The 26,442-nt window shown below is 45.0% G+C and overlaps 1 protein-coding gene across 3 annotated transcripts in view; it reads left to right on the forward strand.

The window, feature by feature from the left end:
* Nucleotides 1–20,435, forward strand: part of POLR3B (RNA polymerase III subunit B) — a 102,287-nt gene extending 81,852 nt beyond the window's left edge. For all 3 annotated transcript variants that reach the window (XM_077762003.1, XM_077762004.1, XM_077762005.1), the window contains 5 exons: nt 7,041–7,144; nt 7,711–7,877; nt 11,710–11,823; nt 14,629–14,802; nt 19,823–20,435. In XM_077762003.1, coding sequence (XP_077618129.1) covers nt 7,041–7,144; nt 7,711–7,877; nt 11,710–11,823; nt 14,629–14,802; nt 19,823–19,952 — 689 coding nt within the window. In that variant the 3' untranslated portion in view covers nt 19,953–20,435. The remainder of the gene's footprint in view (nt 1–7,040; nt 7,145–7,710; nt 7,878–11,709; nt 11,824–14,628; nt 14,803–19,822) is intronic.
* Nucleotides 20,436–26,442: the final 6,007 nt, after the last annotated feature.

The raw sequence follows: 26,442 nt of genomic DNA on the forward strand, positions 1-26,442 counted from the left end.
GGGGGGGGGGGGGGGGAAAAAATATATCACTTCCCTGAAAGAACATTTCTCAGTCTCTCATGTGAAAAAGGATTAGCACCTCCAACAAAGGTCCCGTAGATCACAGAATTGGGCAGCAATACCAAATAGTATTCCTGAGGAGAGGAAAAACTGTATTTGAGCAAGAGTGTTTGTCCTGGCAAACAGAAGCTTTTTAATAACTGCAAATCTGAGATAATGGCCTGCGCTCCTCAGAATCTCCCCCTAAATCCTCAGACAGCCAGTTTAAACAGAGCAAAGCCAACCTTTGTTTTAAAATAGAAGTATAGTCTTCTCAAAATACAGTGTTTTCATGGACTGGCTCGGAGTATCTTTGGTTCATAAGGATCACATATTTACAGATATAGTGGTTTGGAAGGTTCCTCTGTGACCCTGTCTTGTCAGCAACAGTTTTACAAGGCCACTTGCTTCTCTGTTTTGCATTAGTAAAAGTTATTCAACAACTTGCTAAATTAATGTATTAAGATTTTGGTTGAATGTTTACTAGAAGAAAAGAAAAACTACCGTGACTTCCCAAGCACATTACAGAATCCTTAAATGGTTAGGAGAAAGAGGCTGTGGAAAGTAAGAAAGCATCAATTTTTGTGTGGCAGAAAGGCTGAGAGGAAAGTTCGTTGGTTAAACAGGCTTCAGTTAAAAACTTTGCTTTTTCCAGGTCTTAATTTATTTCCTTTTTCTGGATTCTGTTTTCTCATACCAGAGAGCAAAAACACTCTGATTGAAAATAATAATAATAGTACCTTGTACACATGTAGCACTTGAGGCCGCCTAAAATCCTCTCTGCTAGACTGAAGCTTCAAAGTCTGGATGTCTTTGGCTCCCTACTTCGCTTGATCCTGCTTGAATGAAAGATTCTAAGTGGGAGGGGAGAAGGGGACCGAAGGAGCTAACAGTGTGAGCCCCCAAATGAGGTGTAGGATGCCAAGTGACCCTTCAGAATTTCGGTCCGAAAACAGATTCTGAGAACTCTTATGTTAGAAATCAGGATTATTTTGTCCACATGGACCCTTTAACTGTAAGAAGATTTTATTTAATTTACTTTCTTAAGAACAAATTTGTGTCTTGGGTAGCTAGCTAGTAACCCTCTGACCTTTCAGTAAATATCCAACGAAAGCTTTGAAATTAGGGTGTTTAGTGTTTTATGGCCCAGAATAAAAATCTCCAATTCTGTTTCCAAATAGTGTAGCCTCAACACATTTTATTAAGCTCTTGACACATTCAGCCGTGTGTATTTTGTAAAGTTCCTATGGTTATTGTTTTACAATAGCTGCTTCCAGAAGCATTGTAAGGGTTTCAATTAATCAGCCCTTTGTGTGCTTCAGACTATGCAAATTTATCACATCAAACCATTCAACTGCTCATGGGAAAGCCGTGTAAAAACTGTATTGTCTTCTAGCGCCTCCTCTCATTTAGAGTGATGTTTTAATAAGAAAGCTAATCAAGTTTTCTTATGCATTATTTATCTGTTAACATGTAAGGAAGAGCCGAATTAAAATTATGTCAACTGGGATATGGCAAGAGATGTGATAGATCTGGAAGTGATTCAGCGGCAAAACAAAGCTAATATGATTCAACAGTTTTTGTCGCCTCCCCTCCCCCTGGGGATTATTTAAGGTGGTGGTGTGAAAAATAAAAGAAGGTTAATTCAGTAACTGGAAAAGAGGGAAGGAAGAAAGGAGGAACCACCTGTGTTGGCCTTTACATTTTGATTTAAGGATTTACATTTCTGAATATGTAGAGTCTTACGGAGATGAGTTTATTCAAAGCAAAAACATGATTTACTTGATACAAATGGTCAAACTGGAACGCACCCCGGGGCCTGTGAGTCATGAAGTTGGTAGGAGACCCCATCCTGATAATGTGAGATGGTCTCAACGGCCGGCCTGAGTGAGCTTCTCTTGGGCCCCTTCATCCAGTTCATGCCACTGCAACTGCTCCTTCTATTCATTAGGCTGGTCTCCTCTGCTCTGCTAGTTTGCTTCCTGCTGAGAGTAATTAGGTTTCTTATATAATAATAATTCCTCGTATTTAGATGCTGCCTTTCTCCAAGGACCTTAAAGTACCTCTCAGACATTAGCTCATCTTTTCTTCTAACACAATTGCCTCATGATATGGGTGCTAATTATTCCCATTACAAAGACCAAACAACCAAGGCACACCATAAAGTGGTGCTTTCCCTCCCACAGGAACACAGTATGACTTGAACCTCATAGAGTCGAATGAAGGTCCCCTGATTCCTTGATATTCTGCCTTAGATCTGAGAGTCCAGGGGTGATGAGCCCTCTGCAGATGGAACCCCCATGCCCCCCAAATCTGTGAATCTCATTAATACCGGGCTTGGCAGAGCAGTTGCCCCTACTAAACACCAGCACTTGTCTTACACTGGGACTGACAGGGAAAACTCACAGCAGCACTTGGCCCTTCCTTCGTGCAGAGAGCATTAAACTCTGCAGAATAAATAGCTTGTCGAAGAGGTAACTACCTGCAGAAGGTCAAAGGAGATCATTTTAGCCTCTGATTAGTATTATTTCAGCAGAACCCACCACCCAGTACGCTCTGCATCATATAGAGCGTGCAAATGTCACCAGCTGAATTGTATAAATGTTTTCGCTTTCAGTATTTAGTCACTAACATCTGTACAGGACACCTGTCAGGTGGAGTTGAGTCCTGAGCCCCCTTCTGCCACCTCTGGCACAGCCCTCGTCCCAGCGCATATGCTTGGTGACTGAGGGAGAGGGTTCTCTTTCCTCACTCAGGAAAGGAAGGGTCCTGAGGTATCAGCATCAGAGTGGCCTACGTCATCCAAAAATGCTTACACAGAGACGGTAGACTTGCTAGGTAAAAATTAAAACACTCTGTCGGTTGAGTGTCCAACTCTTCATTTTGGCTCAGGTCATGGTCTCAGGGTTGTGGGATCGAGTGCCACTTATATGCACATGCTGCCTCTCTCCTCTCTCTCAAATCAAAAGAAAAATTTTTTATTAAAACAATTAAAAAGTGAAGCAGAGTGTGATATTCAGATGAGACCTGGCTATCAGCAAAATAGAAAACCATTTGCCAGTCCGTTCTCAACACACTGAAGTCACATCAAAAACAGCCCTCGGGATGCCTGGGTGGCTGTTGGTTAAGTGTCTGACTTGATTTCAACTCAGGTTGTGATCTGACGGTTTGTGAGTTCAAGCCCCACATCGGGCTCTATGCTGATGGTTTGGAGCCTGCCTGTTATTCTCGCTCTTTCCCCTCTTTCTCTGCCCCTTCAGCACTCGCTTGCTCGTTCGCTATCTCTCAAAATAAACTTAAAAAAAAAAAAAAAACAGCTCTTGAATCAAAGATGTCATTACAGTTTTCTCCTGCCAGTTCTATTCCCTTTCCTATCTTGACATGTTACTAGAATGCTTTTATTTTTCCTTATCTTTTGTTTTGTCTTTTATTTTTTTTCTATTAAAAACGGTGCATTACACTAAAACTAGTTAAAAAAAAAAAAGCCAAAAATGACTGTGAACAAGTCATTTGCTGTTTATAATTAGAAATACTTTCTAAGAATGATTCATTGGATTAACTGAACTTTCACTGGGCAAACCTATTCTTAAAATGATTTATATGTTCTGCGAGGCTACGGAAATAGAAATAACAAATTGGCGTAAGACCCTCCAGTGCCTAGGGGGTGACACACAGACAGCTGTGACAGTGGGCCCCCAGGTTTGCCTTTCCCGCGTGGCTTGGGGGGTCAGACTTGTGGTTTTAGACTCCCTAACTTCTTCACCTTTACAATTTGAAATTAATATTGATGTTGATGGAATAATGCATTATCGATGGGGTATCTGCGGATCCATTGTGCTCTGACTTTGTGTGTTCCCGTTTCTCCCTGTTACCTATTTTCATCTCCTAAAAGGTCTGGAGTTGTAGTCTAGGGTCTACTTCCCAGTTGGCCCCTGTAAGTCCGTTACATGTTCTGGGTCCTGTTAAACTGATGTATTTGCATTTCACTGCCAGGAGGTTGTGCTATATAAACAATGGGGTTGAGACACCAGTGTGAATCAGGGGATGAAATTTTATTTTAAAATCTGAAATGCTGTGTAAGCATTTAAGGTAGGAATCGGTAATTGTTTCAACAACAGCTTCCATTAGATATGGTTTATTTGTCGTCCATCGTCTTTTCAAGGATCCGGGGGAGTGTTAACACACTGGAGCCAACTGCATATCATTTACATTTTTAAACCGACATTAAAGGAAAGTGACCATAACTTCTTAAGAGTTCTAAATGTTGGGAGGGATTTTCTGCCTCCATCCTCAGAGAAAATAGTTTTAATGTTTCATTTGAAAATAAGAAAAGAAACCTCCCTTTGCTTTGATGAAGCTTTGGAATGATTCTGAAACCAAGAAATACCTTTTTAAAAAAAAGAAAAGTGTGGTTCTAAGCCTGCGAGCTCTCTTCTCCCCACCCCTAATGAATTCCGTAAAATACAAACTTTTAAAAATCATCTGTCTCATTTGAGATTCAAGATCATCAAATTCTGTCTAAATATTTTGTTTTAACTTCTAAGCTCATTATGGTTTCTTTGTGTTAACTTGTATTAAAATCTGTCAGCTATGACTGGTCTCATAAGCACAGTCAGCGGACCAGAATAAGTTAATTATTTACTTGTGTCACTAGTGCTCTTCATCTAATGAAATGCACAGCTGTGTTAGATCTGCAGTTGGATGTGTAGCTTCCATTGTTCCGCGAGTCAGCAGAGGGTAGAAGCCCCAGTGATGGAGAGCCCTCAGTTCTTTCTGCTGTTCTGGCTTTCTGTGTCGATTTCATGGATCTTTTATCATTCACTTTCACACAAAACAAACAACACAGGGCTGTCTGCTATGGGAACCATCTTGGCATATAAAAGGGTTTTTCAGAGCCTAAAGTAATTTTAAGTTAGCTAAGATTTAATTTTTGGCTTACAGGTGCCCTTGATTCGGATGTGGCCAAAGCAGTTCCTATAATGGAATGAAAAAAAATCCCGAAGTTAACTTACATGTGTTTTTAAATGCAACGTCAAAAAGGGGCTGATACAGTTACTTCCCAAAAAGGAAAACCACACTACATTTTAATCAGGTTTCAAGCAAAGTTATTAGAGATTCTGATTTCAGGGGAAGGAGCATTGCTTTCACTTTCATAGCAAAGTTAGGTTGGCTTGATTAAACATGTCAACTAAAACTAAAAATACAAAATGCAAATTACCTCTCTCCTTACCCTCCCCCCATATAAGTATTCCCTGCTTCCTCGGAGCTGCTGCCCTCCTTCCCCTCACTCCCACCTTCCCGTGGGGGGGGGGGGGGGGGGGCCGCNGGGGGGGGGGGGGTGGACGCCGCCTTCCCCCTGCGCACTGCTACTGAAGGGTGCCGAGATCTTCCTTTGGTTTTGTTTTGAAGGGATATAGCCAAAGCCTCCACCTCCTCACCAGCCAAAGTGACATTCTCCCCAGAGCACGTCCCCGGACCGGCCTCTGCAGAAATTGCCGTTTTTAACATTTTGTTCACTGCTACACAATGTTGTTGTCGGTGCACCTAGATTTACAATTTGATCTCTTTCAGAGTAGATTTCCCAGTAGCCCTAGTGTTTGTTAGATAATTTCAGTGTGGACAAGATGGATTTTGGGAGGGAAGAAAGAAGGAGCCACACACTGTGCTTGATTTAAATTCCAAGACCTTGTAGTTGAGTTTGAACTGAACTGAATGATTGTTCCTGTTCTTCCTGTAGGAAAGCATACGTTCTTTATAATAATAAACAGTACCATTTCAACCAAAAAGTCAATTATGGTACATATATACATAATCTAGAATTCAACACCACGAACCTAATTACCATATTGTTGGCAGCCACTGGAAATCGGAATATTAATAACCGATATTGAAAGCACATGGCTTTCTTTTTCTTTAGCCTCTAGCTCTTGGTGATTAGAACACATCACAAAAATTTTATTTCAAAATAGTTGCAGTAATTATATAGAAATCAAACTGAGGAATGAAGAATTTCTTGAGAGCAGTTTCTCTGCAGTCAGTGTACACGGTTGATAACTTTATATACAAGGGAAAAGGAATTTTATCTTTGTAAACGTAAAAGGATTTTATTTCTCCATCCAGTGCCATTGTACACTAGTTTTCCAATTTTAAATTATGTAGGTTGCGGTTAACAATCTAACTGATGCCCCATCCCTCCTACCAAGAAAATGAAATCAGAGGGATTAAGCAACAAAATCCTTTACAGGTCGGAATAATAAGAGAGTAATAAAAATACAGTTAATTTAAGGGACCATCAGTAGTGTGCATGGGAGCTGGTAGGTTTTTGTTCTACTCTGTTTTCATTCCTAGAGTTAGTTTCTGACTCCAGTCTTTTCTTCCAAGAGTAATCTGGCATTTAATTTTCTTGTTCAACTTTACGGCGTCAGTCAAAGGTCACTTTCCTAATGTGTTATAAGCGATAGGAATTAGAATGCCTTAGGACAGTGTAGGCTCAGCCAGGGAAGCCCTGGCAAAAACCAGCCCCACCAGCCAGCGCTCTGGTTGCCCTGTTAGCAAATCAGCCTCACACGGATCCTCCTTGTCACAGTTTTTTAAAACCATAGTGGGGACACACCTGTCGTTCAGGTGGTTCTGCGTGTGACAGGAGTGGGTTTCCTCTGATTGGGCTACGGTGCAGAGCAGATCACAGACTAGCTGACAATGAGTGAAATTGCCACAAAGCCATCGTTCTTGGGCCTCCATGGTGCGAGAGGTCGGGCGGGGCCTCCTGACAGCAGCAGCCGCTGTCATGCCAGCAGGCCAGCCCACAGGCTACAACGCTCTCTAGGGGACAGCCGTTTTCAGATTGTGTACCTGGCAGGATTGTTGGAAATTGCCTTTGTGACTCTTGATGGAGACCGTGGACACCACAATAGAGATCACAGCGGGGAGATCCCCGTTAAGTACGGTGGTCTCTTTTCTGCCGGTGTCTGTTACATGGCGGAGATCTTCTGTCCCCCCAGGTGTTTGCGGCTTGATCGTCCCTCAGGAAGACATGCCATTTTGTGACTCTGGCATCTGCCCGGACATCATCATGAACCCACACGGCTTCCCATCACGAATGACGGTCAGTATGTTTTTGAGAGGTACCGCTTTTCAGGAAGAAGGCAAGCTGTGGGTTCGTGGAGAGTGTTGGCCATGGGGGCCTGCACATTCTTTTTAGAAAGGGCCCTTTGACCCTTTTGCCAAATGAAGAGGTTCCTAGCTCCTGACAGTGCTAGGCTACTCTTTAGAGAAGTGTAGAAGTGTCTGCCCTTCCCTTCGACAGCAGTCTTCCCCTCATCCCACCCCACACCGTGCCCCTCAGCAAAAAGAACCTCTTGGGTTGACCCTACCGCGTCTCCCTTCCATGGTTACTGCTTTGCAATCCTGGCTCTGCCACTTACTGGCTGTGTGACGTGGGAAAGCTGCTCAGCCTCTCTGTGCTTCCGTTTCCTCATCCATACAGTGAGGGAAAGAATAGTGCTCATCTCTTGGGGCTCTGGGGGCATAAACTTGGATCCCACGTGTCGCACAGAAAGAGAGCGAGGACTTTTCTGCTGTCTCACAGCTGTTTAGGGAAGGAGCCGCAGCTAAACAGACAGGATTCCTGTGCCCCAGGAAGGTGCCCACTTAGGTTGTTGGACCCCACAGGTGGGCAAGCTGATCGAGCTGCTGGCCGGCAAGGCTGGCGTGTTGGACGGCAGGTTCCACTATGGCACCGCATTTGGAGGCAGTAAAGTGAAGGACGTGTGTGAGGACCTCGTTCGCCATGGTTATAACTACCTCGGGAAAGACTACGTTACATCTGGCATCACAGGGTAAGTACGCTTTTAAGACCCTTTAAAGGAAAACATGATTTTATTAGGATAAGAGATCAGAGCCCTTGTGGTATACCTTATGAGAAGCTTTACTCTTTTAAGAAATTGGACATAAGAAAAACTGACTTTGCGATGGAGGTGTTAGCTAAAGCCTCAGTGCTGAACAGTTTGCAGTATGTAAGTGGGTCAGATCAACATGTTGCTCATTTTGAACTTGCTCAGAGCGTAAGAAGTCAGTTGTATCTCAATAAAACGGCACCGAGGGGAGGAAATCCAAATTCAGAAAAGTGACTGATTAAGGAGTGCTGTTCTTCCTGGTGAGGCGATCATTTAAAAAGTAGAAAAGAGTTCATTTACCAAAATAGGATATCTATACAACTTTTCATTGTATATAATGCAAAACCTCGTAGCTACTGAACTTTCTCTGCATTAATAGGATGAATATCAGATAATTAGTGCTCTGCAGCCTGAGGCCTGGCATTTCTCTATTCATTCACTGACCTGTGAAACATGTAACATGTGCTAGGTACTAAGTATGTAATGGTAAACAAAATAAACAGGGTCCTTGAACTAGGGAGCTGACCACTCAAGTTTGTTACTAGACTTACTGAAAAAATAAGACACAAGATAACTTCTTAACAGGACCTACCCTGACTTCTTAATTTAAAACTACACCCCATGGGGCGCCTGGGTGGCTTAGTCGGTTAAGCGTCCGACTTTCGCTTAGGTCATAATCTCGCGGTTCGTGGGTTCGAGCTCCGCGTCGGGCTCTGTGCTGACTGCCAGCTCGGAGCTTGGAGCCTATTTCAGAGTCTGTATCTCCCTCTCTCTCTGACCCTCCCCAGCTCACGCTGTCTCTCTCTCTCTCTCTCTCTCTCATAGAAATAAATAAAAATATTAAAAAAAAAAGAAAAAAGAAAACTACACCCCAGTATATTGCCCATGTCCTACCTGATTTTTCTCTGTACCGTTCATCATTATCAGATACCCCATGTGATAATGCTGCCTAGTACTGCCGCCTCCTCCGTGAGAGCAAGTCCTGTCTGTTGACTGCTTTATTTCCAGTGTCTGCACACAGCGGGCACTCCATAAATATTTGCTCAATAAAGGAACGAGAACAAATCAGTACAAATAGCTCTCACCAAAATGAAGGGAAAGAATGGGTTAGGAGAGGTATCTGAGGAGGTGGGTGTTTCACCAGATACAGAGGATGAGAAGAGTAGACCATGTGAAGAGTGTTTCACGCAGAGGAGAAGTGGGTTTGACATTTCCAAGGGGCAGACCTCCGCTCACCTGAGGTGAGGCCGCAGAAGGGAAAGCACTTTCTCATGAGCCGGGCACTGGTTCCTCCTGTTCCCCAGGGAGAAACAGGACAGGCTCTGGAAGCTTGACTCACATGGTTTTAAAGGATCAAATCAGTTACTTAAGTTAAGACACACATTGTGTTTTATGCCAGATAAGACTCTGGGACATGGTGTTTATACTGCTTTTCTGAGGCTTCACCCCACTTGAACACAAGTGAAACTGGGCGTGAAAGTATGTGTAAGGACCCAGGGCTTGATTTAGCACTGCATGTAGACCAGCCAGATGGGATTACAATGGTCGGAATCTGTATCTTTTAAAAATATCAGTGCTTTCTACAATGATCTATCCAACTGTGATAACATAGATTTCCCTAGGCATATTGTGCCTGAGACACAGGAAAAGAATAATGGTCAATTTCCAAAGTGATTCAGCGAAGTAGCTGACATCTATTTCAAAAATCACAGTTGTCATGGAGAAACTGATGGTCTCAGTCTTTGCTCCTCATCCAGAAATAATGCAGAAGTTGACCGGAAAGTGTGCAGAACCAATGAGTGGATTTGATGGACCTTCTGAACATCATTTTACTAAAGGATTTGGGTGGGTTATTCTCTGCGTATGATGGATTGTTTCAGGTTCCGACTGCACCTCTGCCACATCCCCGCTGGTGTTTTCATGTGTTTGCCCTTCATCTCAGCGGCAGAGTTTGAGAAGCATTAGTTTAGCTTGTTAGTTGAAAGTTCCCCGAAGGGCTCGCAGACACATTCACCCACGAGCTTCACCCCCTCACCACATCCTTGAGCATAACTAGGAAGGAGAATTGCACACGGCTCTCTTCAGTTGGGGATGGAGTGGCACTGGGTGACAAGAGTTCCATAAATTCTACCACGAGCAGCCGTGCTGTGAAGGATTGGAACCTTGATTATCAGAGCTGGAAAGAACCTTGGTCTGACCCCCTTGTACTAGGAAGACTGAGATAAAGAGGTCATGTAATGACTGGGTGACAGAGCTAGGACAGGAGTGGTATCTCTGGACACCGTGTCCATTGTGCCCTGCACCCCACTCTGTGTCTTCCAAGAATCTGGCTGTCCTTAAGCCAGGAGGTGGCTGGACAGCTAGAAGGTGGTGGAAGACAGGCCAAGCAGGAAGGGCCAAGTGCTCTGATGTGTCTCTACCGCATAGCTTTTGCTCTCGCCACTCCCACGTCATGCCATGGCCCACGTGTACTGGGTTCGAGATGGGCCAGTGTGGCAGGGAGAGCCCTGGATTTGCTGCATCCCACTCCTCAGCTCCTATAAACTTCTCAGACCCTCTGTGCCTGTTTCTTCATCTTAAAAATAAGGATGACGGTACCATCCTCCCTGGGTGGCATATGAAGTAAAGGGCACAAAACCCCCTTTCTTTTGAGGAAGTTCTGAGGCAGTTCAAATTGTTTAAGAGGCTTTAATCCCCTGCCTGCTGTTGCTCCAAACTGAAGAAAAAAGGTTTCTTCTGTTAAAGCACTGAAATATTCACCAACTTTTACTACAGTCTTTCAAAAGATGCATTCAGTTAGCTGTCTTAACAGACATTTCCTGAGCACTAGTTATGTGCCAGACAGGGTCAGTAGTGCTGGAGCCACAGTGGCAGAGAGACAGAGTGCTTATCCTGCATTTACTTCAGGCGGGGAAGACAGGAAATAATCGGGGGAATAGTAATGCGGATTATAATACCAAGTGGTGATTAGTGCTCTGAAGAAAACAAAGCAGAAGTAAGCGTTGAGAGAGTGTGGAGGCCCGGTGATGAGGTGAGAGCAGGACTCCTCTTTAGATAAGGTGGTGAGGGAAAGGAAAGTATCTGAGGAGGTGAATTGCTTGACAGCCATGTGAATACCTGGTGGAAGAATGTTTTAGGCAAAGGAAAGTATAAGTGCAAAGGCCCTGAGGCGGACAGGCTTCCTACATTTGAGGAACAATGAAGAGGCCAGTGTTATTGGAGTGGAATGCGCAACGGGGAAAGGAACAGGAAAGGAGTCCGAGGTGGGCAAGAACCAGATGATGTTAGACCTTATTGCTCTGCTACAAAATTTGGATGATACAAATTCTGAGTGTGGTAGGAAACCATTGGTATATAGAGCAGAATGACCTGCTGTGATTGACGCTTTAGAAGGAAGCGCTCTGGCCTGTCCGTGAAAAGCAGGTTGTTCAGGGGTATGAGCGGAAGCAGGGACTGTGTGCAAGAGTCCAGGCAATAAGGGTAGCGGCCTGATGAGGGCGAGGACGGTGAAGGAGGGACCTTCCTCTACATACTTTTTCACAGTCTGTTTAAGGTTTTATTTCTTAATTAAACAGTGTGTCTTCTAAGTATCCATGGTATTTTTATATTTTCAGATCTTCCCTTTTTATTCAGCACATGCTGAAAATCATTCTCTCCCATTCATAAACCTGGTCGGAAACAAATGAGGCCCTGTCAGCGAGGGATCCTGGAAAAGGCTGTCTGTTGTTAGCCCAAACTTGGTTCCTTAGCCCCAAACTCTGCTCTTTCCTTTCAGCGAGCCCTTAGAAGCATACATCTATTTTGGCCCGGTGTACTATCAGAAACTGAAGCACATGGTGCTGGACAAGATGCATGCCCGGGCCCGGGGACCGCGAGCCGTTCTTACCAGGTAAGAGAAAAGGCATGTACGAAAAGAATTTATAATGGAGTTGAGTCTACCCTGCTTTGCCCAGATATAGCAATAAGCTGACTCCCTGAAGTTTCTATTTCTCTGAGATGTCAAAATTTGTAGTTCTGAGCATCAGCAAACATCATAGATGTCCAGTCAGCATGAAAAAACAGCAGCCGCCTAAAAATCGTTTCGTAGTCTCAAGAGCAGATGCATCGTAGGCCTTCCCAGCAGCCACCTATCACAGTCATCGACTGTGTACCTGTTTGCAAACGTGGTCTTATTCAAAAAGGTTTGGATATAAGAATGTAGACACACTTACACACCCACCACGGATACACATGTGGACACACCTGTGAGTTGCCGTTTATACACAGAAAACACATATATACTTTGTTTGGGAGCCCAAGCCACAACTCATTTCTTAAAACTTCTGTTATTGGGGCATAAGGCACCTGCACTGGCCTTCTCGTTCGAATAAGCTCCGGGAGGCCCACCTGTGCCCCATTCACCAGCACATTCTCAATGCCAAGCACAGTGTCTGCGTGTGGATGAATGGGTGTGATTGTTGGAAAGGAAATAGCAGGTCCTGTTTCACGTGCTCTTAGTACTTAGTTCTTAGTACTACATCACATGTGCTTAGTACTCGTTGGAGAAGCATAGTCCAGGGCAGTGATTCTCAACCACAAGCAAGGTTGCCTTCCAGGGGACATTTGACACTGTCTGAAGACATCTTGGGATGTCACAGCTGGGTGAGACAGGAAACTACTGGCATCCAGTGGGTGGAGGCCAGGAATACTGCTACATGCCCAGCAATGCACAGGGCAGCTCCCACCACAAAGAATTATCCAGCTCAGCATGGTGCTTATGCCGAGGTCGAGGAACCCCGGGCCCAGAGAGGGAACACAGGCCTTGAGGCCAGAGACACAGGGATGTGAACTCACCTCCGCCTGTGTTTCTGCCGTGAGCCTCCAACACACCACGTAGCTTCTCGCAGCTTCAGTTTTTCTCCTACATGAAGTGATGACACGGAGCCCACTTCATGGTGTGTGGTGAATGTCAGATGTTTGAGTATGGAATATGTACAGAGTGCCCATCCATGGGGGATGCTCAACAAATATCCTGTTTCCTGCCTGTCTTCACTGAGCACGGCTTAGATGTTACACTGGGGGCAGGGTTGGGGATGAAGCAGCTAATGTGTGAGTTTACTTTTTTAGACCAAGGGAGAGGGGTAGAGGACTCAATCCCGTGACCATTTAAAACCAAGCAGATGCACATACCTGCTGAAATGATAGACATACGTGTGCCCAGAATTACAGAGGAGGGGAGAGAAGTTGAGATTCTCAGGACACCAGTGACCCAGCAGGGAGACCCTGCTTGAGTTGGGTGTATCTCTCCCCTGCGCACAGTCCCTGCAGAACCCCCATTTCAGTTATAACTTCCAAGAACTAGTCCAGAGTAACAGGTGTCAAAACAGTTTCTGCTTTGTTGTGTAAAAAACTTAACTACTTTAGTACTTTAGTGCATTGTGTGGGAAGACTGCCGGAGGCATTTACCCACACATAGTCCCTTACCTCAGCTTGGTTTAAATTCACGTTCTAGGTTCTGCCCATGTGTGATCAGGCCACCTTCCCTTACCCAGTGGCCAGGGAGAGAGGGACCCTTCTACCCCAGGTGTCCTGTCCTCAGGTAAAGACATACATAAGTTGTGCTCAGTGAGGAAGTTTCTACTATAGTGTGCTCATTTAGACTATTTGTAAGTTTTTTATATCTAAATGTCTTTCAGCAAATAATCTACAACTTAAATCTAGTTCCTAATGTAACCTTTAGCAACAACAAAAGGTAAGATTTCAGCACGCGTTGGCTGCTGCTCTGTTTACCTTTCTCACTCTTTGGGAAATTGGCAGCGACAGCAAAGAGCAAAAGATCCTGTGGGATAGAGCAGATGAGAGTTTGTGGTCCGCTCCTGCTCAAGGAGTGTCACCCCAAATCAGCCAGCCAGGGAGCTCGCTTTTTCCTCCTTAAACGTTGCATCATCCCGGCCTGGGTGGCGTTGCCTGTGTGATTTCAGAATCCCTGATTTTAACCTTTTTAAAGTATTCCCAAGCACAGCAGATACACCAGCCACAGGGAATCCATTCAGGGGACTCCTGGCTCCCAGCCAGACTGCCCCCTCCAAGGAGGAGGGGGACACTTTCATGCCTGTAGTCGTGGGGGAACTTCCCATCTGGCTCAGGCTCTGTCCTTCCACGTGATTCGTCATCCAGTCCAAACTTTATAAAAATCCATTTGCTTCATTCCATGTTTGTTTCTTAATAACGTAGAGCTTCTCCCTGGAGCCCTGCCGTTAACTTCTGGGGACCCAGGTTTCTTCCACAGTCTGTTCTGCTTAGTTTCTCCACTTTGAAATAACAGAACTGAAATATCCCTGAAAAGACTCAAAAGACCGTCTTCCTGCCTTGGGGACTGTGCTGTCCTAATAATGATGATATCGTGAGGACAGTAGTAATATATATATGATTATATATTAATTTATTGTGTCATACAGTATTACACAATTATTTTTATTATCACTCCTAATAATAACAGTAGGAATCCCTAGTATTACGTCTCCTCTCATTTAAGGCTCTTTGGGAGCCTTAGATTTTACACTTTGCAAATGTGGCTGAGCCGCCTGCTCCAGGTCACCCTCCTGGGAAGTGATTTGGACCCGGATGAGCCCTTCTCTGAAACCGCGTGCTCTTAGCCAGCGTGTGATGCTCTGTTTAACCTAAAAATGACACGTTTGTCTAACTTGTTTCAAAGGCAGCCCACTGAAGGTCGATCTCGTGATGGTGGCCTGCGTCTTGGGGAGATGGAACGTGACTGTTTAATCGGTTATGGAGCCAGCATGCTTTTACTAGAGAGACTAATGATTTCAAGTGATGCCTTTGAGGTTGATGTGTGTGGGCAGTGTGGACTTCTGGGGTATTCCGGCTGGTAAGTGGATACCATATGTCTCTCACATCACACCCCTTGCTCTTAAATCACAGCTCCAGAACGGACCCTGGAGCACACCCACATATTCCCTGACCTTCCCCATCCATGCATTCCTAGAACTGGGGATTTTATATGTACCTGTTTAGTTTGTCTGCCCCATGTTCTGCTTTCTACACCACTGGAGTTTAAGTACCCAAGGAGTATAGACTTTGTTTTCTTTTCAGTATCATCAGGAACACCTTTTTGTTTTAAGTTTGCTTATTTTTTTTTGAGAGAGAGAGAGAGAGAGATGGGGAGGGGCAGACAGAGAGGGAGGGAATCCCAAGCAGGCTCCGCACCATCAGCACAGAGCCCAATATGGAGTTCAAACTACGAACTGTGAGATCATGACCTGAGCTGAAATCTAGAGTCAGACGCCACCCAAGGTGCCCCTCAAACACCTTTTGTGACACTATTCACCTGTAAAAAAATCCTAGCAGATTCACTGTTAGGCATGAGAATTATAACATTTTGTAACTAGAAACTTTTTTTTTATTTTTTAAGATTTATTTATTTTTGAGAGAGTGCAAGTGGGGAGGGGGCAGAGAGAGAAGAAGACAGAAGATTCAAAGCAGGCCCTGCACTGACAGCAGAGAGCTCCATTATGGGACTCACACTCATGAGCCGTGAGATCAGGACTTGAGCTGAAGTTAGATGCTCAACCAGCTGAGCCACCCAGGTGCCCCTATAACTAGAAACATTTTAGAGAATGTATGTCGAATGGCCTTATTCAACCTCAGACCCAAATAGCCCCATATAGTGCTCCAGATCATACAGAGGTGGGACAGGGACCCTGACCCTTGCTATGCTCTCTGGGTAGCAAACTGCTTTACGCTTGGACTGTGAACTCCACGATGACAGCAACTAGGTCTGTCTCAGTCATTCATCCAACAGTTAGAGGCTGCTAAGTCCCAGGCACTGTCTAGGCCCCAGAATACAGGGGTGAATAAGACCAGTGAATGGCTGCTCAGAGGAACTTATCTTCTAGTTCATTCTAACTGCATTCTGTCTTGTTTACGCCTCGTCCAGCCTGGGCCTGGTGGTTGCTTAGTGAAAAACAGTTGCTAAATGATAACTGACCCTGCATATGGAGGATTGCGAATAGGCAAATGATGTAAATCCTGAAGTTTGTCACTTCTGTGCAGAGTTCAGTACACAAAGGCCAGCGTAAAAGATGAAGCTATGTATTTTTGGCCTTTCTTCCTCGTAAAGGTTCCACTCTCCCACCAAGGAACAACTGCTGTGTTTCAGGCTAGTCCCAAACCAGAGCCCCGACTTACCCTGTAGGCAGGAGGGTCTGTAGCTTGCCAGCTTCGGCTTGCTTTTCTGTCAGAGACCAGGTCCCACAAGGTCCGAAGCAGGTGCTACAGGGACAGGAGACAGTCTTTACTCCCTCACCACCCCTCCCCTGCACTCCGAGAGCCCCTTCTCCCTAGGGAGGTGCCTTCTCCTGGTAGATAGAATTGGGCCCAGATGAGATCCTTGCCAGGTTTGAGGGATACCTGGGCCACCTTTTCCCCACTGAGTCTCCCCTCAAAGCGGGCACTTCTTGCTATCCTAAGCCTCCAGTCTCTCAGTTATTCTGAATAAAGCCAATCAAGAGTGAAGGGCATCTTAGGACATGGTGTATGCACCTTGCTAGGCTCATGACAGAACCTTTTAGCCAGTTATTTAATGGTTTTTGGTGTAGAAGAGTTGATGAGACTTGTCTGAAGAAATCAATTCATTTAAAACAAACAAGAGGTGGCATTTGCGGCTCATTCCTTTCCTGAGGGTGCCGAAATGGGTGACGTTATTGTTCTAAGCATAATCCTGGCTCGCTCTTATACCTGTGACTGGAGTGAGGGGTTGTCTCAATTCTGAGATGTCTGTTCATCTTCTGAAATGCATATGAAATTTGCTTTTTATTGTCCTGGCTGTGTAACAACAGCCACGCAAGTGTAATAGGAAGATGCTTGGGACCAATTCCACTGAAATCTTCAGATGTAGCACAAGGATTTTTAAGTAGTTTACCTTGAAAGGGTGATACAGAAGAGTCATTTTATTAATAATAGGGATCATGAAACTTGAAAAAAGAATTTCCAGGGCACCTGGGTGGCTCAGTTGGTTAAGCATCTGACTTTTGATTTTGGCTCAGATCATGATCTCGCAGTTCGTAGGATCGAGCCCCACACGGGGCTCTGCAATGACAGCGCGAGGCCTGCTTGGGATTCTCTTTCTCCCTCTCCCTTTGCCCCTCCCCCGCTCACTCATTTGATCTTTCTCTCAAATGGTAAAAAAATTTCCTTCCCTTTTCCATCCTCCCTGCATTTTTTTCCTGTGCCTCCCACCTGAGAGAGAGAGCGAGCGAGCGAGCGCAGTAGACCAGATTTACTCACATACTTTGAAAGCCTTCCTGTCTCTTTCTCTGAATATTCAGGGAAACTAATGAAAGCAATCATCGATCCCAATATTATTCTGTTAAATTCTTCTTTCCTGCTTCATTTTCTGTCTCATCTAGAGATCATGTGATGGCAGTGCCTGATTTTGAAGCTCCTATGTTCCTTGTGTATTTTAATAGCAATCCTTTGAAAAGGAGCTAAATCAGGTTACACGCCTCAAGGTCTTTCCTGTAATTAAACAGACCTGGATGTGCTGTGTGTCTGATTTTGAGTGGCCCGCCTGTCCCCTTGTTGCCAACAGAAAAAAATCCTAACCCAGTGTGGTCGTCTAGCAGCGTCCGCCTGTGCCGCGCTGGCAGAGGAGCATAATGATGCCGTGGCTTTGCCATCATTTCCTGCCCGGNCTTTAATGAACAGCACAATGGAGGCTGAGTAATTAGAGCAGTTCAGAACCTCGAAACTGGCCTTTTGTCAGTGATTTGCACATTAGTAAGGCATTGCTATGGGGATGTTTACAGCCAGACTTTTCTGCAGAAGACATGATGGGCATAAGTCACAAAAGAGAGGTCTGGAAGGAAAACCGCGGAGAAAAGAAAATCCCTATTAAGATAATTAGCTCATAGAGGACATTTTGCTGGACGGTCATTTCTCCTGTGAAGCCACATCCACCTCCTCCTCCTGCTGCCTTTGCCCTAAAAAGTCAGTTTATGTAATTGTTGTTGTGTCAGGTTTCTTCCTTTTGAAATTGTTCAGACGCAGGGTAAGATAATTTAATAGCTTTTAATTTATACATGTGCATAAATATATGCACTTATATATGCATATACACATATGCATAGGAGCATTTTAAGTGATGGAGAAATATTTAATAATAGAGGTTAGTGTGTTTTCTGGATTATGAGCCAGCAAGTATGGAAATTTTGAATAGATACGCCTGGGTTGAAGTCACAGAGTGACATGGACAGAGTCAGCAAGAAGTTGCTCCAGTTAAATCCATTTCTCCAATTTAATTAAAGCATCAACATGATTCCTGAGTAAATGAGGTCAACCAGCCACATTAAAAACATAGCTCTTAAACAATGATGTATTGGGGCACCTGGGTGGCTCGGTCACTTAAGCAAGTGCTTGGCTCAGGTCATGGTCTCCACGGCTTTGTTCGAGCCCCACATGAGGCTTTGCAGTGGCAGCGCAGAGCCTGCTTGGGGTGTTCTCTCTCTTCCTCTCTGCCCCTCCCCAACCTGTGCTGTCTCTGTCTCAAAATAAACTTAAAAAAAAATAATGTATCAAGAAAATCTTTAGAAAAAAAATCTTGTTACATATGACTTTGGGAGCTTCACATATTTACTGAAACCCATCTGAGGACCTCCTGGTAAGCAGGCTGTTAAGCAGACTTCTTTTTTGACTCCACAGTGTGTCCTGGACACCTTTATATTTCAACAAGTGTGGGTCTACATCATCATTTTTAACGGCTGCTCAGTATGGTTCTGTATAAATGTCCTATAACTACAAACCAGTTTCCTTTGGGACATTTGAGCAGTCTCCTGCTTTGTGCTGTTATACATCGTGAGCGTTCGCAGGCACTCATCTTTGTCACTTTGTGATTAATCAAATAATGTGCACATTTACATTTTCACTCGTATTGCCTTACTACCCTCCACAGTGGCCTTTGCTGCTCACGTTGGAGTCCCCTCCAGTGCTCAGTCAGCACTGAATCCTCTAAGCCTCGGTCTGTATTCCTCTTGCACTCATTTACCTACCCTGTTGACTGCCCCCAGACCCTTGAGATACAGGATGAAGTCCTGTGTTCATCTGAAACCTCAGAGGATAGTTCACTTTCTTCCTGGGAATTCTTCATCTTTTGTAGCCATTGATTTAAAACTTAGGTTTAGTGAACTAGCTCTTCCTGAAGGAAGAGAAGAGAAAGCCCTCTTTGGTATAGCAGGCATATTGATTAGGAGCACGGGCTGCTGTAGGCATCAAATGGGAATATGCTCACAGCGAGAGCACGTCGAAAGTACAGTAGCTTCTCCTGCTAATAGAGCCAAGCTCGAAGAATACTGGAAAAACAAATCGCATTTGATTGGACACCACATTCCGTAGGAAAGTCTTATCTTCCCCATCACACTTCAGGTGTCACAGGGACAAATTGTAATTGATCTTGCCTTGAATAGTACAGTATAATAGATTTTTATCAAGTACATGGAGATTGAACTGATTTAAAAACCTTTCCACACAAAAAAGCCAAAATCTGAATAACTTTGAGATGGCTCAGATTTCTGGGCCTCATTCAAAACAAGTAAATAGGCAGATGTTTTGCATTTTAAAGAGAATGGTCTAGAAGCATGGTAGTAACTGATGAAACTTGCATGCTTTTACAACTGCAGGAGTGATACTTGTTTTGGTTTTTTCTTTTGCTTCTTTGGATGCTGCTTTTTGGGGGGTGGGGGCACATATCTGCGCATATTTGATGGTGGGACTGAGCCCTGGCGAATAGAACTGACTGGGTGGTGGTAGCCTTTTGTAGAAGAACTTCGCGCTTCTACACGCAGGCCTTAGTTTCCGGTTCCCGTCCCTCTAACACATGCAGACTTGGGTTTCAGGTGCCATTACTGCAAGTCCTCCTGCCACGTGTCCTCCCTCCGCATCCCCTACGCCTGCAAGCTGCTCTTCCAGGAGCTGCAGTCCATGAACATCATCCCCCGGCTGAAGCTGTCCAAGTACAATGAGTGAGGCCGGAAGCGGCGCTTGCTTACGGAGGACGACGCTGTGCCCTGCGCCGTGGGAAGCAGAGGGGATTGAGGACCCTGCTCCTGCAAATTTCTTAAATGTTCTCCCTCAAAACAAACAAACACACACAAAGATGGAGAAGCTTTCTTTCACTGAAGACTGACTCCACAGCCTGGATCAGTGAGCCTTGGGCCACGGGAGGGATACCACCAACATGGACCAGAGTGCAGTCTCTCGTTCCTGTACTGAATTTGATTCACAAGTGGATGTGACCTAAAAGATAAACTTTTATTTGTATTCTGGTATCTTGAAATCAACTCATTAGACTTTCCTCCTTAAAAAGAACATTTCGGGTTAAATTCCCCCCACAATGCCTTCCTGGCTGACAGAACTCAAGACTCTTACGACTTCTGTAGGATCTGAAGCCTGTTGGAACGGCTGGCATGGCCTCTGTCGAGAGGCCTGACAGGAGCAGTGTGTGAAGGGAGTGGANCCTGCTGCGGGTATCTCTCCAGCTATTGAGTCTTGCCTTTAGATGCCCACACATTTTCATCGTGGTGAAATGTAATGTATTCCTACCATTAAACTTACCAAGGATGTCACCTTCTCTTATGGACCCAATTGCTACTCTTTTGAACCTCCGTGATCATACCGTTCAATAATATTTGTCGAACACCTGAAAATAGCGCCATGGGTGCTTTGTGATTTCTTTGTGCCTTCCATTCCTGCCAGGGTGTTAGCTGTCCATTTTCTTTTTAATCTGACAACCTTCTTCATCTTTATTTCTCATCTGTTCTGAATCCCTCTGCCCTGAAGGCAGGTAGATATCTGTACTAAGGATTGTTTATAAAGTAAGTCAGAAAGGCTTTGAGGAATGGTCTAGGGCTCCAGTGCTGGCAGGTCACACTGAACCTGTTTCATAGAAGATTAGTAAGTACCATACACCCCAGAAGCAAGTGCCAGGGTCAGAAGACGTTGGGAAGCTGGATGTAAGTTAAACTTACCCAGAACTTTTTCAGACTGGGACTTTCCCAAAGGAGGGATGTGCTGGGAGCCAGGCTTGTCATTGACTTGAGAACCTAACCCACTTTGTCCACTTCACAATATAAAAGCTCTAATTCTGGGGTAAAAATCCTAGAGGCTTCACAGTCAACGCTGAATGGGCAAGGGGCATGCAGTAGGTGAGCGAGCCTTCCTCAGCCCTCACCACATGTCTCCAGTCATTTCAGGGGCTCCATAGGTGTTACAGGGGCAGAGGGCTTTGAATGCTGGGTCTTTGGTTTCCTTTCTAGTTATTAAAATCAACGGTATGCTGTACTGGATGCTGTTAAGCACCACAGCATGAAACCTGAACTGTACCTTGTGGGCCTTTTAAGGGGTTTTCTAGAGTGATTTTGACCATTCCCTATGATAGGACAATGCCACTTACCGACTTCGCCGGGGAGACCATTGCCCTCCAGTGTGTGGCACACTATTTCAGGGAACACTCGGGAGGCCAGTGTGAGAACAGCCCCCATGTGCTCAGTACAGGCCGGACCACTGCACCATCTATCGGGCAGGCCATGGCCTCCACCTGGAGCTCAGAACCAGTGAAGGAGGCTGAGACGTCAGCTAGTCGTGGAGCACCATCCTGCAGTCGGTGCTGGGAGTTAACACAGAAGATCGCCTGTGTTTTGGAGATTTGAAAACACTTCAGAGATCTGAATATTCCCTTTATACAGCCAAAGAAACTGAGGCACCAAGTGGCTGAGTTCCCCAGTGCCCTACCTCTAATAGGGGAACGGGATGGTCCATGGGACATTTTATTCAAGTGCCACTGAATGGTTGTATTTCTTAAACAACTTTTTTCCCAAAAACAATGCCAGGTAATTCTGATCATTCTGAGGGAAATCACCTATCTGTTTAGAAAATTCTCTATTCTCTAAGTTAACAAAGACCTAGAAAGCATGGGTTCCAAACAGAGACATCCTTAGAGGAAAAAATTGTGTCAGGTGGATATTTCAAAACATAGCAGATTTTACATTTGAATAGGTGTTTGACTGAGAAATACTGTAATTGAAAGTGGTCAGAATTGCTGAGTTAGTCCTGCTGGCCTTCTGTTTTTCTGCAGTTGTTTGTAAGTTCCTTGTTTTAACAACCACCAATTAGACTTCTGTTTCCAGTAATAACAGAGTAAACCTTGACAGGCCACCCCTGAAGCCCTTTTTCCCTCGAGGCTTTGCTGTGTTGGAAGGGGCCCAATGACGAGGGGCTGAAAACCACACCAGAGCCACTAAGAGGCCACAGCCCTGACCTGAGCTTTGGCAGAGTCAAAGAGCTGGGGAGACAAAGCTGCGAGCTCAGCGTAGCCAGGACGCCAGGAGGAGAAAAGCCAAGATCCTAAATAGAAGGAAAGCTCATTGAGGTGAGCCCCAACTTCTGTACCACCTTTCCCCTTGCCTTAGTCTGCTCGGGCTGTCACAACAGAACACCACAGACTGGGTGCCTTACACATTTATTCTCTCGCTGTTCTGGAGGCCTGAAGCCCAAGATCAAGGTGCGGACAGGTTGGGTTTCTGGTGAGGACTGTACTTTCCTGGCCACAGACAGTCACTTTCCCACTGTGTTCTCTAGTATGTGCTAAGAGAGCAAGTGAGCCCCAGTGTCTCTTCCACTCCTTGAAAGAATGCCCATCCTGTCAAATTAGGGCTCATGTGAGCTCATTTAACATTAATTACCTTCCTAAAGGCTCTATCTCCAGACCGAGTCACATGGGAATTTGGGGCTTCCACATAAGAGTTGGGGGGAGGCGGCGTGGTTCAGTCTGTAATACCCTCAAGGCATTTGCCAACTTGTAACGCACAGGTTGAAATGCTAGCATCTGTTCAAGCTGAATGTACCCAGCACTTCCACTCCCAGGTGGATGTATGCCCAGCAGAAATGTGTCTATATGTGTCATCGGTAGGCATGGTGTACCAAAATGTGTCTCATAGCATCATTTGTGAGGGCCCAAGTTTATACATAACCCTGGCCCATTGACAATAGAGTAAATTTTTGGATGTTCACAGCATAGAACACTAGCCAGCAATGAAAATACTGTTACACACGCTATCATAGATACATCTCGACTGTCATATTGGGTAAAAAAACAAAAAAAAAGGTTGAACACAAAACAATACATATTGGTTCCATTTAAGTTCAGAAATTGGCAGAACTAATCTAAGATCTAAGAGGTCGTGATAACAGTTCCCTGTGCAGAGTGAGTGGCTAATGACTGGTGCAGGAAGGGGGCTTCTGGGTGCTGGTAATATATATTAAAGAACATGTATATGTTATACATATATTGGCTCGAGTGTTCTTATATATGTATATACATGAGTGTGTTTATTTTATGAAAATTCATTGAGCTTTATACACTCAGGATTTTTCATTTTCCTAAATATGTTACACTTGAAGTTATAAAAAAAGGTTCAAAACCTGTTTGTCTCTTCACATAGTAGCTTTGTCGCCCCAGATAGAACATACTGTCTATTCTTTTAATTCTCTCATCTTCAACGTGGGAATGATAGTGGTATTGACACCTAGGGCCATTTTTAAGATTACATGAGAGAGTACATCTAAGGGGCTCAACACAGTGCCTGGCACATGACAGTTGTTCACAGGTGTTTGGTATGTTCTCGTTGACGATATTCCCTTCACCGCGCTGCCGGGACTGTCCTTCCCACACCGCTTTGTCAGGAAAGACGACAGGCAAACACTGGGCCAATTTGGAAGAGCGTGTTTGGAAACTAGGACCAAGTGTAAAAACTGTACGGTTTTTGCCAAACCTACTTGAGAAAGCCGCCGTGTTTGGTGGCGATAGGAAGGAAGGAGGGTGGGGGGATCAGAGAATGCACTTCCCCAGAACAGCTATTTACCACAGACATCAAAGTGAGGCCTGTCGTCGGCGCGGGGAGTCCCGGAATAACTTCACGAAGCCCTCAACCAGTTCTCAAAACGCTTCCATGTGGTGAGAGTCAAGAAAAGAATTTCAAAAAAGAAAAGAAAAAGGCCTTGATTGGGTGCTACATAATGGGATAGTTTTCAGCTGCTCCAGAGCACTTGGGGCCAACACCTCCATTTGCAGTAATGAGTCACATGAGCATGAGCATATCAGGGTCGGTGGCTGAGCCCGGCCCCCTCGGCCGACTGAGTAACAGAGAAGCCAGTTTCTGAGAGACCTGTAAATAATTTGTGAAGCGGATGGTCAGAAAAGTGATGGTAAAAGTAGCACCTCTTTACCATCCATATTTACTCCAGATGTGTCTTGAAAATAGTTTATTTCATTTGCTGACCAAAACTTGGGTTTTTACTACATCAGCCCCACAAGGTTGGTGGGAAATTAAAGTCAAGCTTTAAAGAGACAGTTTTCGAATGGGAAAAACAAACAAATGGTGGCAGTCCGGGAGTATATACTGTGTGTTGCCGAAACCAAGGCCCCCATCTGGATTTCAGGCTCCAGAAGCAATTAAGAGATTTGCTTCACGCACATCAGATTTATCGTGATCATGGCGGAAAAGTTTCAGAACAACCTGAAACTCGCATTTTCACTCCCAAGTCTAAGACGGCAGACCGTGGTCAAAGGAGTTCAAATATTTCTCAAGTCCAGGTAATAGCACTCGTTCCATGAGCAATAAATTTTAAGTCTGGTTGACTCCCAATCATTCACGTTAATGGGGGCAAGGAACTGTTTGAACAAGTTAAAACAGACGATAGATGCGGGTTCTTTTGTATTGGATGCTGGGGGTGAAGTTTATGTTCACATTCTTAATATAACTTGAGTGGAGGTTATATTTGCTGTGCTTTAAACAGTGGCTCTTATGAACACTGTATTTGAAAAAAGTGGAGTAAGAATATGCTTTGTGGTTAGGTAATGATGACAGACCTCAGAGGGTCAGGTAGCCTAACAGCTGGGAGGGACTAGGCCAGTGGCTCTCAAACTGTGGCCCCTGGACCAGCAACATCAGCATCACCTGTGAACTTATTAGAACTCTGAGTGCAACCCAGCGATCTCTTTAACAAGTCCTCCAGGTGATTCCAACCGAGGCTTGCTGTCATCAGCGACATGAGCTCTGCATCCATCCCATCCTTAGAGCCAGCCTTTGGATGTTTAGGGGTGCCAAAGAACCCACCTCTTGGGAACCAGCTTACCCGCTTCCCAGTCTTTCTTGCTGGTGGCCCACTCCTCTTTACGTGCCATGTCGTACCAGACTGTTCCTCCTGCAGGCTGTGGCCCGGAGCTTTCTGCTCTGCCTCCTCAGTTCTCCCGCCAGAGCTGCCGGCCAGCCCCACGGAGACAGCCCACCTCAAAAGTGGCCTTTCTGAAATCACTCTTCAGAAAGCTGCAAGGTCTGTATCTATCTCGGCTGGTCATTGCCATCTGCCATGGGGTCCTCGCCTCTTCAGAAGCGAAACAGTCAACAGAGCCACCCTCCAGGCTGCAAGGCTTCCTTAGGGCCTGCAGGGGTAGTCCTGTGCTGTGACCTTCCAACTCTTTTCTAGACACTGCCTACAAGAGTGAGGAGCCCCGAGAAGGACTTACCTGCTCCCCTGACAATGAATGCGTGGAGGTGTTGTCCACAGAGACAGAGCCTCTCTGCCCTGTGTTGTGCGCATGTGAACGCAACAGGCACCGCCACACCCTGGCCTGGAGCTGGGAGGCCCAGGTCCTCCCCTCATACTGAGTCTCCGTCTTCTTAGGCGTTCAGTAGGGTGTAACCTCCCTATCTGCCTCGTCCACCTCACGCAGGCCTGGGTAGGAACAGTACATACCCCATAGGTTTGCTGTGACAAGTAATGAGTTAGTTCAGGTGACAGTGCCTTAGAATAGAGAACAGGCCCCGAGGTAAACCCTCAGTAAAGGTTACCTTTCCACTCCTTACGTATGCAAACACCAAACTAAACCAGAGTTTCTCAACCTTGGCACTATTAACATTCTGGGCCGACTAATATTTTTGTGTCGGACACAGTCCCATGGATGTCGAGCAGCACCCCTGGCCTCAACCCACTAGATGCCAGTAACAGCCCCCAGTCGTGACAATCAGAATGTCTCTAGACACTGTCAAACGTCTCCTACAGTTGAGAACCACGGAACCAGACAATGCTAACGAGAGTGGTTTAAATTGCAAAGCCGAGGAGAACAATTCCAGCTTCGACTGCATGTTTCGTTCCTGGACTGGTCCTCAGTAAACAGGCAGCTGCTGTGCTTTTGGATAACTGAGGCATTCTACTAGCAAATGTTAGCATGACACAGCACAGTCTTTGTTTTTTTCTCTAATGTACCAGTTGTAAGTGGCGTATGATAAAACTGATGGCCATCACGTTAAATAAGTTTCATCTCTATTTTGAAATGTGCTTTTGTACATCTGATGATGATATTAAAATTATTAACTAATAAGGTAGTTGTAATTTCCATTTTTATCCACGTTTGCCTGATGTTGTTTTAGATCTAACTTTTTTTTTTGTCGAAGACGCA

This window comes from Crocuta crocuta, unplaced genomic scaffold (assembly GCF_008692635.1).
Source record: "Crocuta crocuta isolate KB4526 unplaced genomic scaffold, BGI_CrCroc_1.0 scaffold193, whole genome shotgun sequence".
NCBI lineage: Eukaryota > Metazoa > Chordata > Mammalia > Carnivora > Hyaenidae > Crocuta > Crocuta crocuta.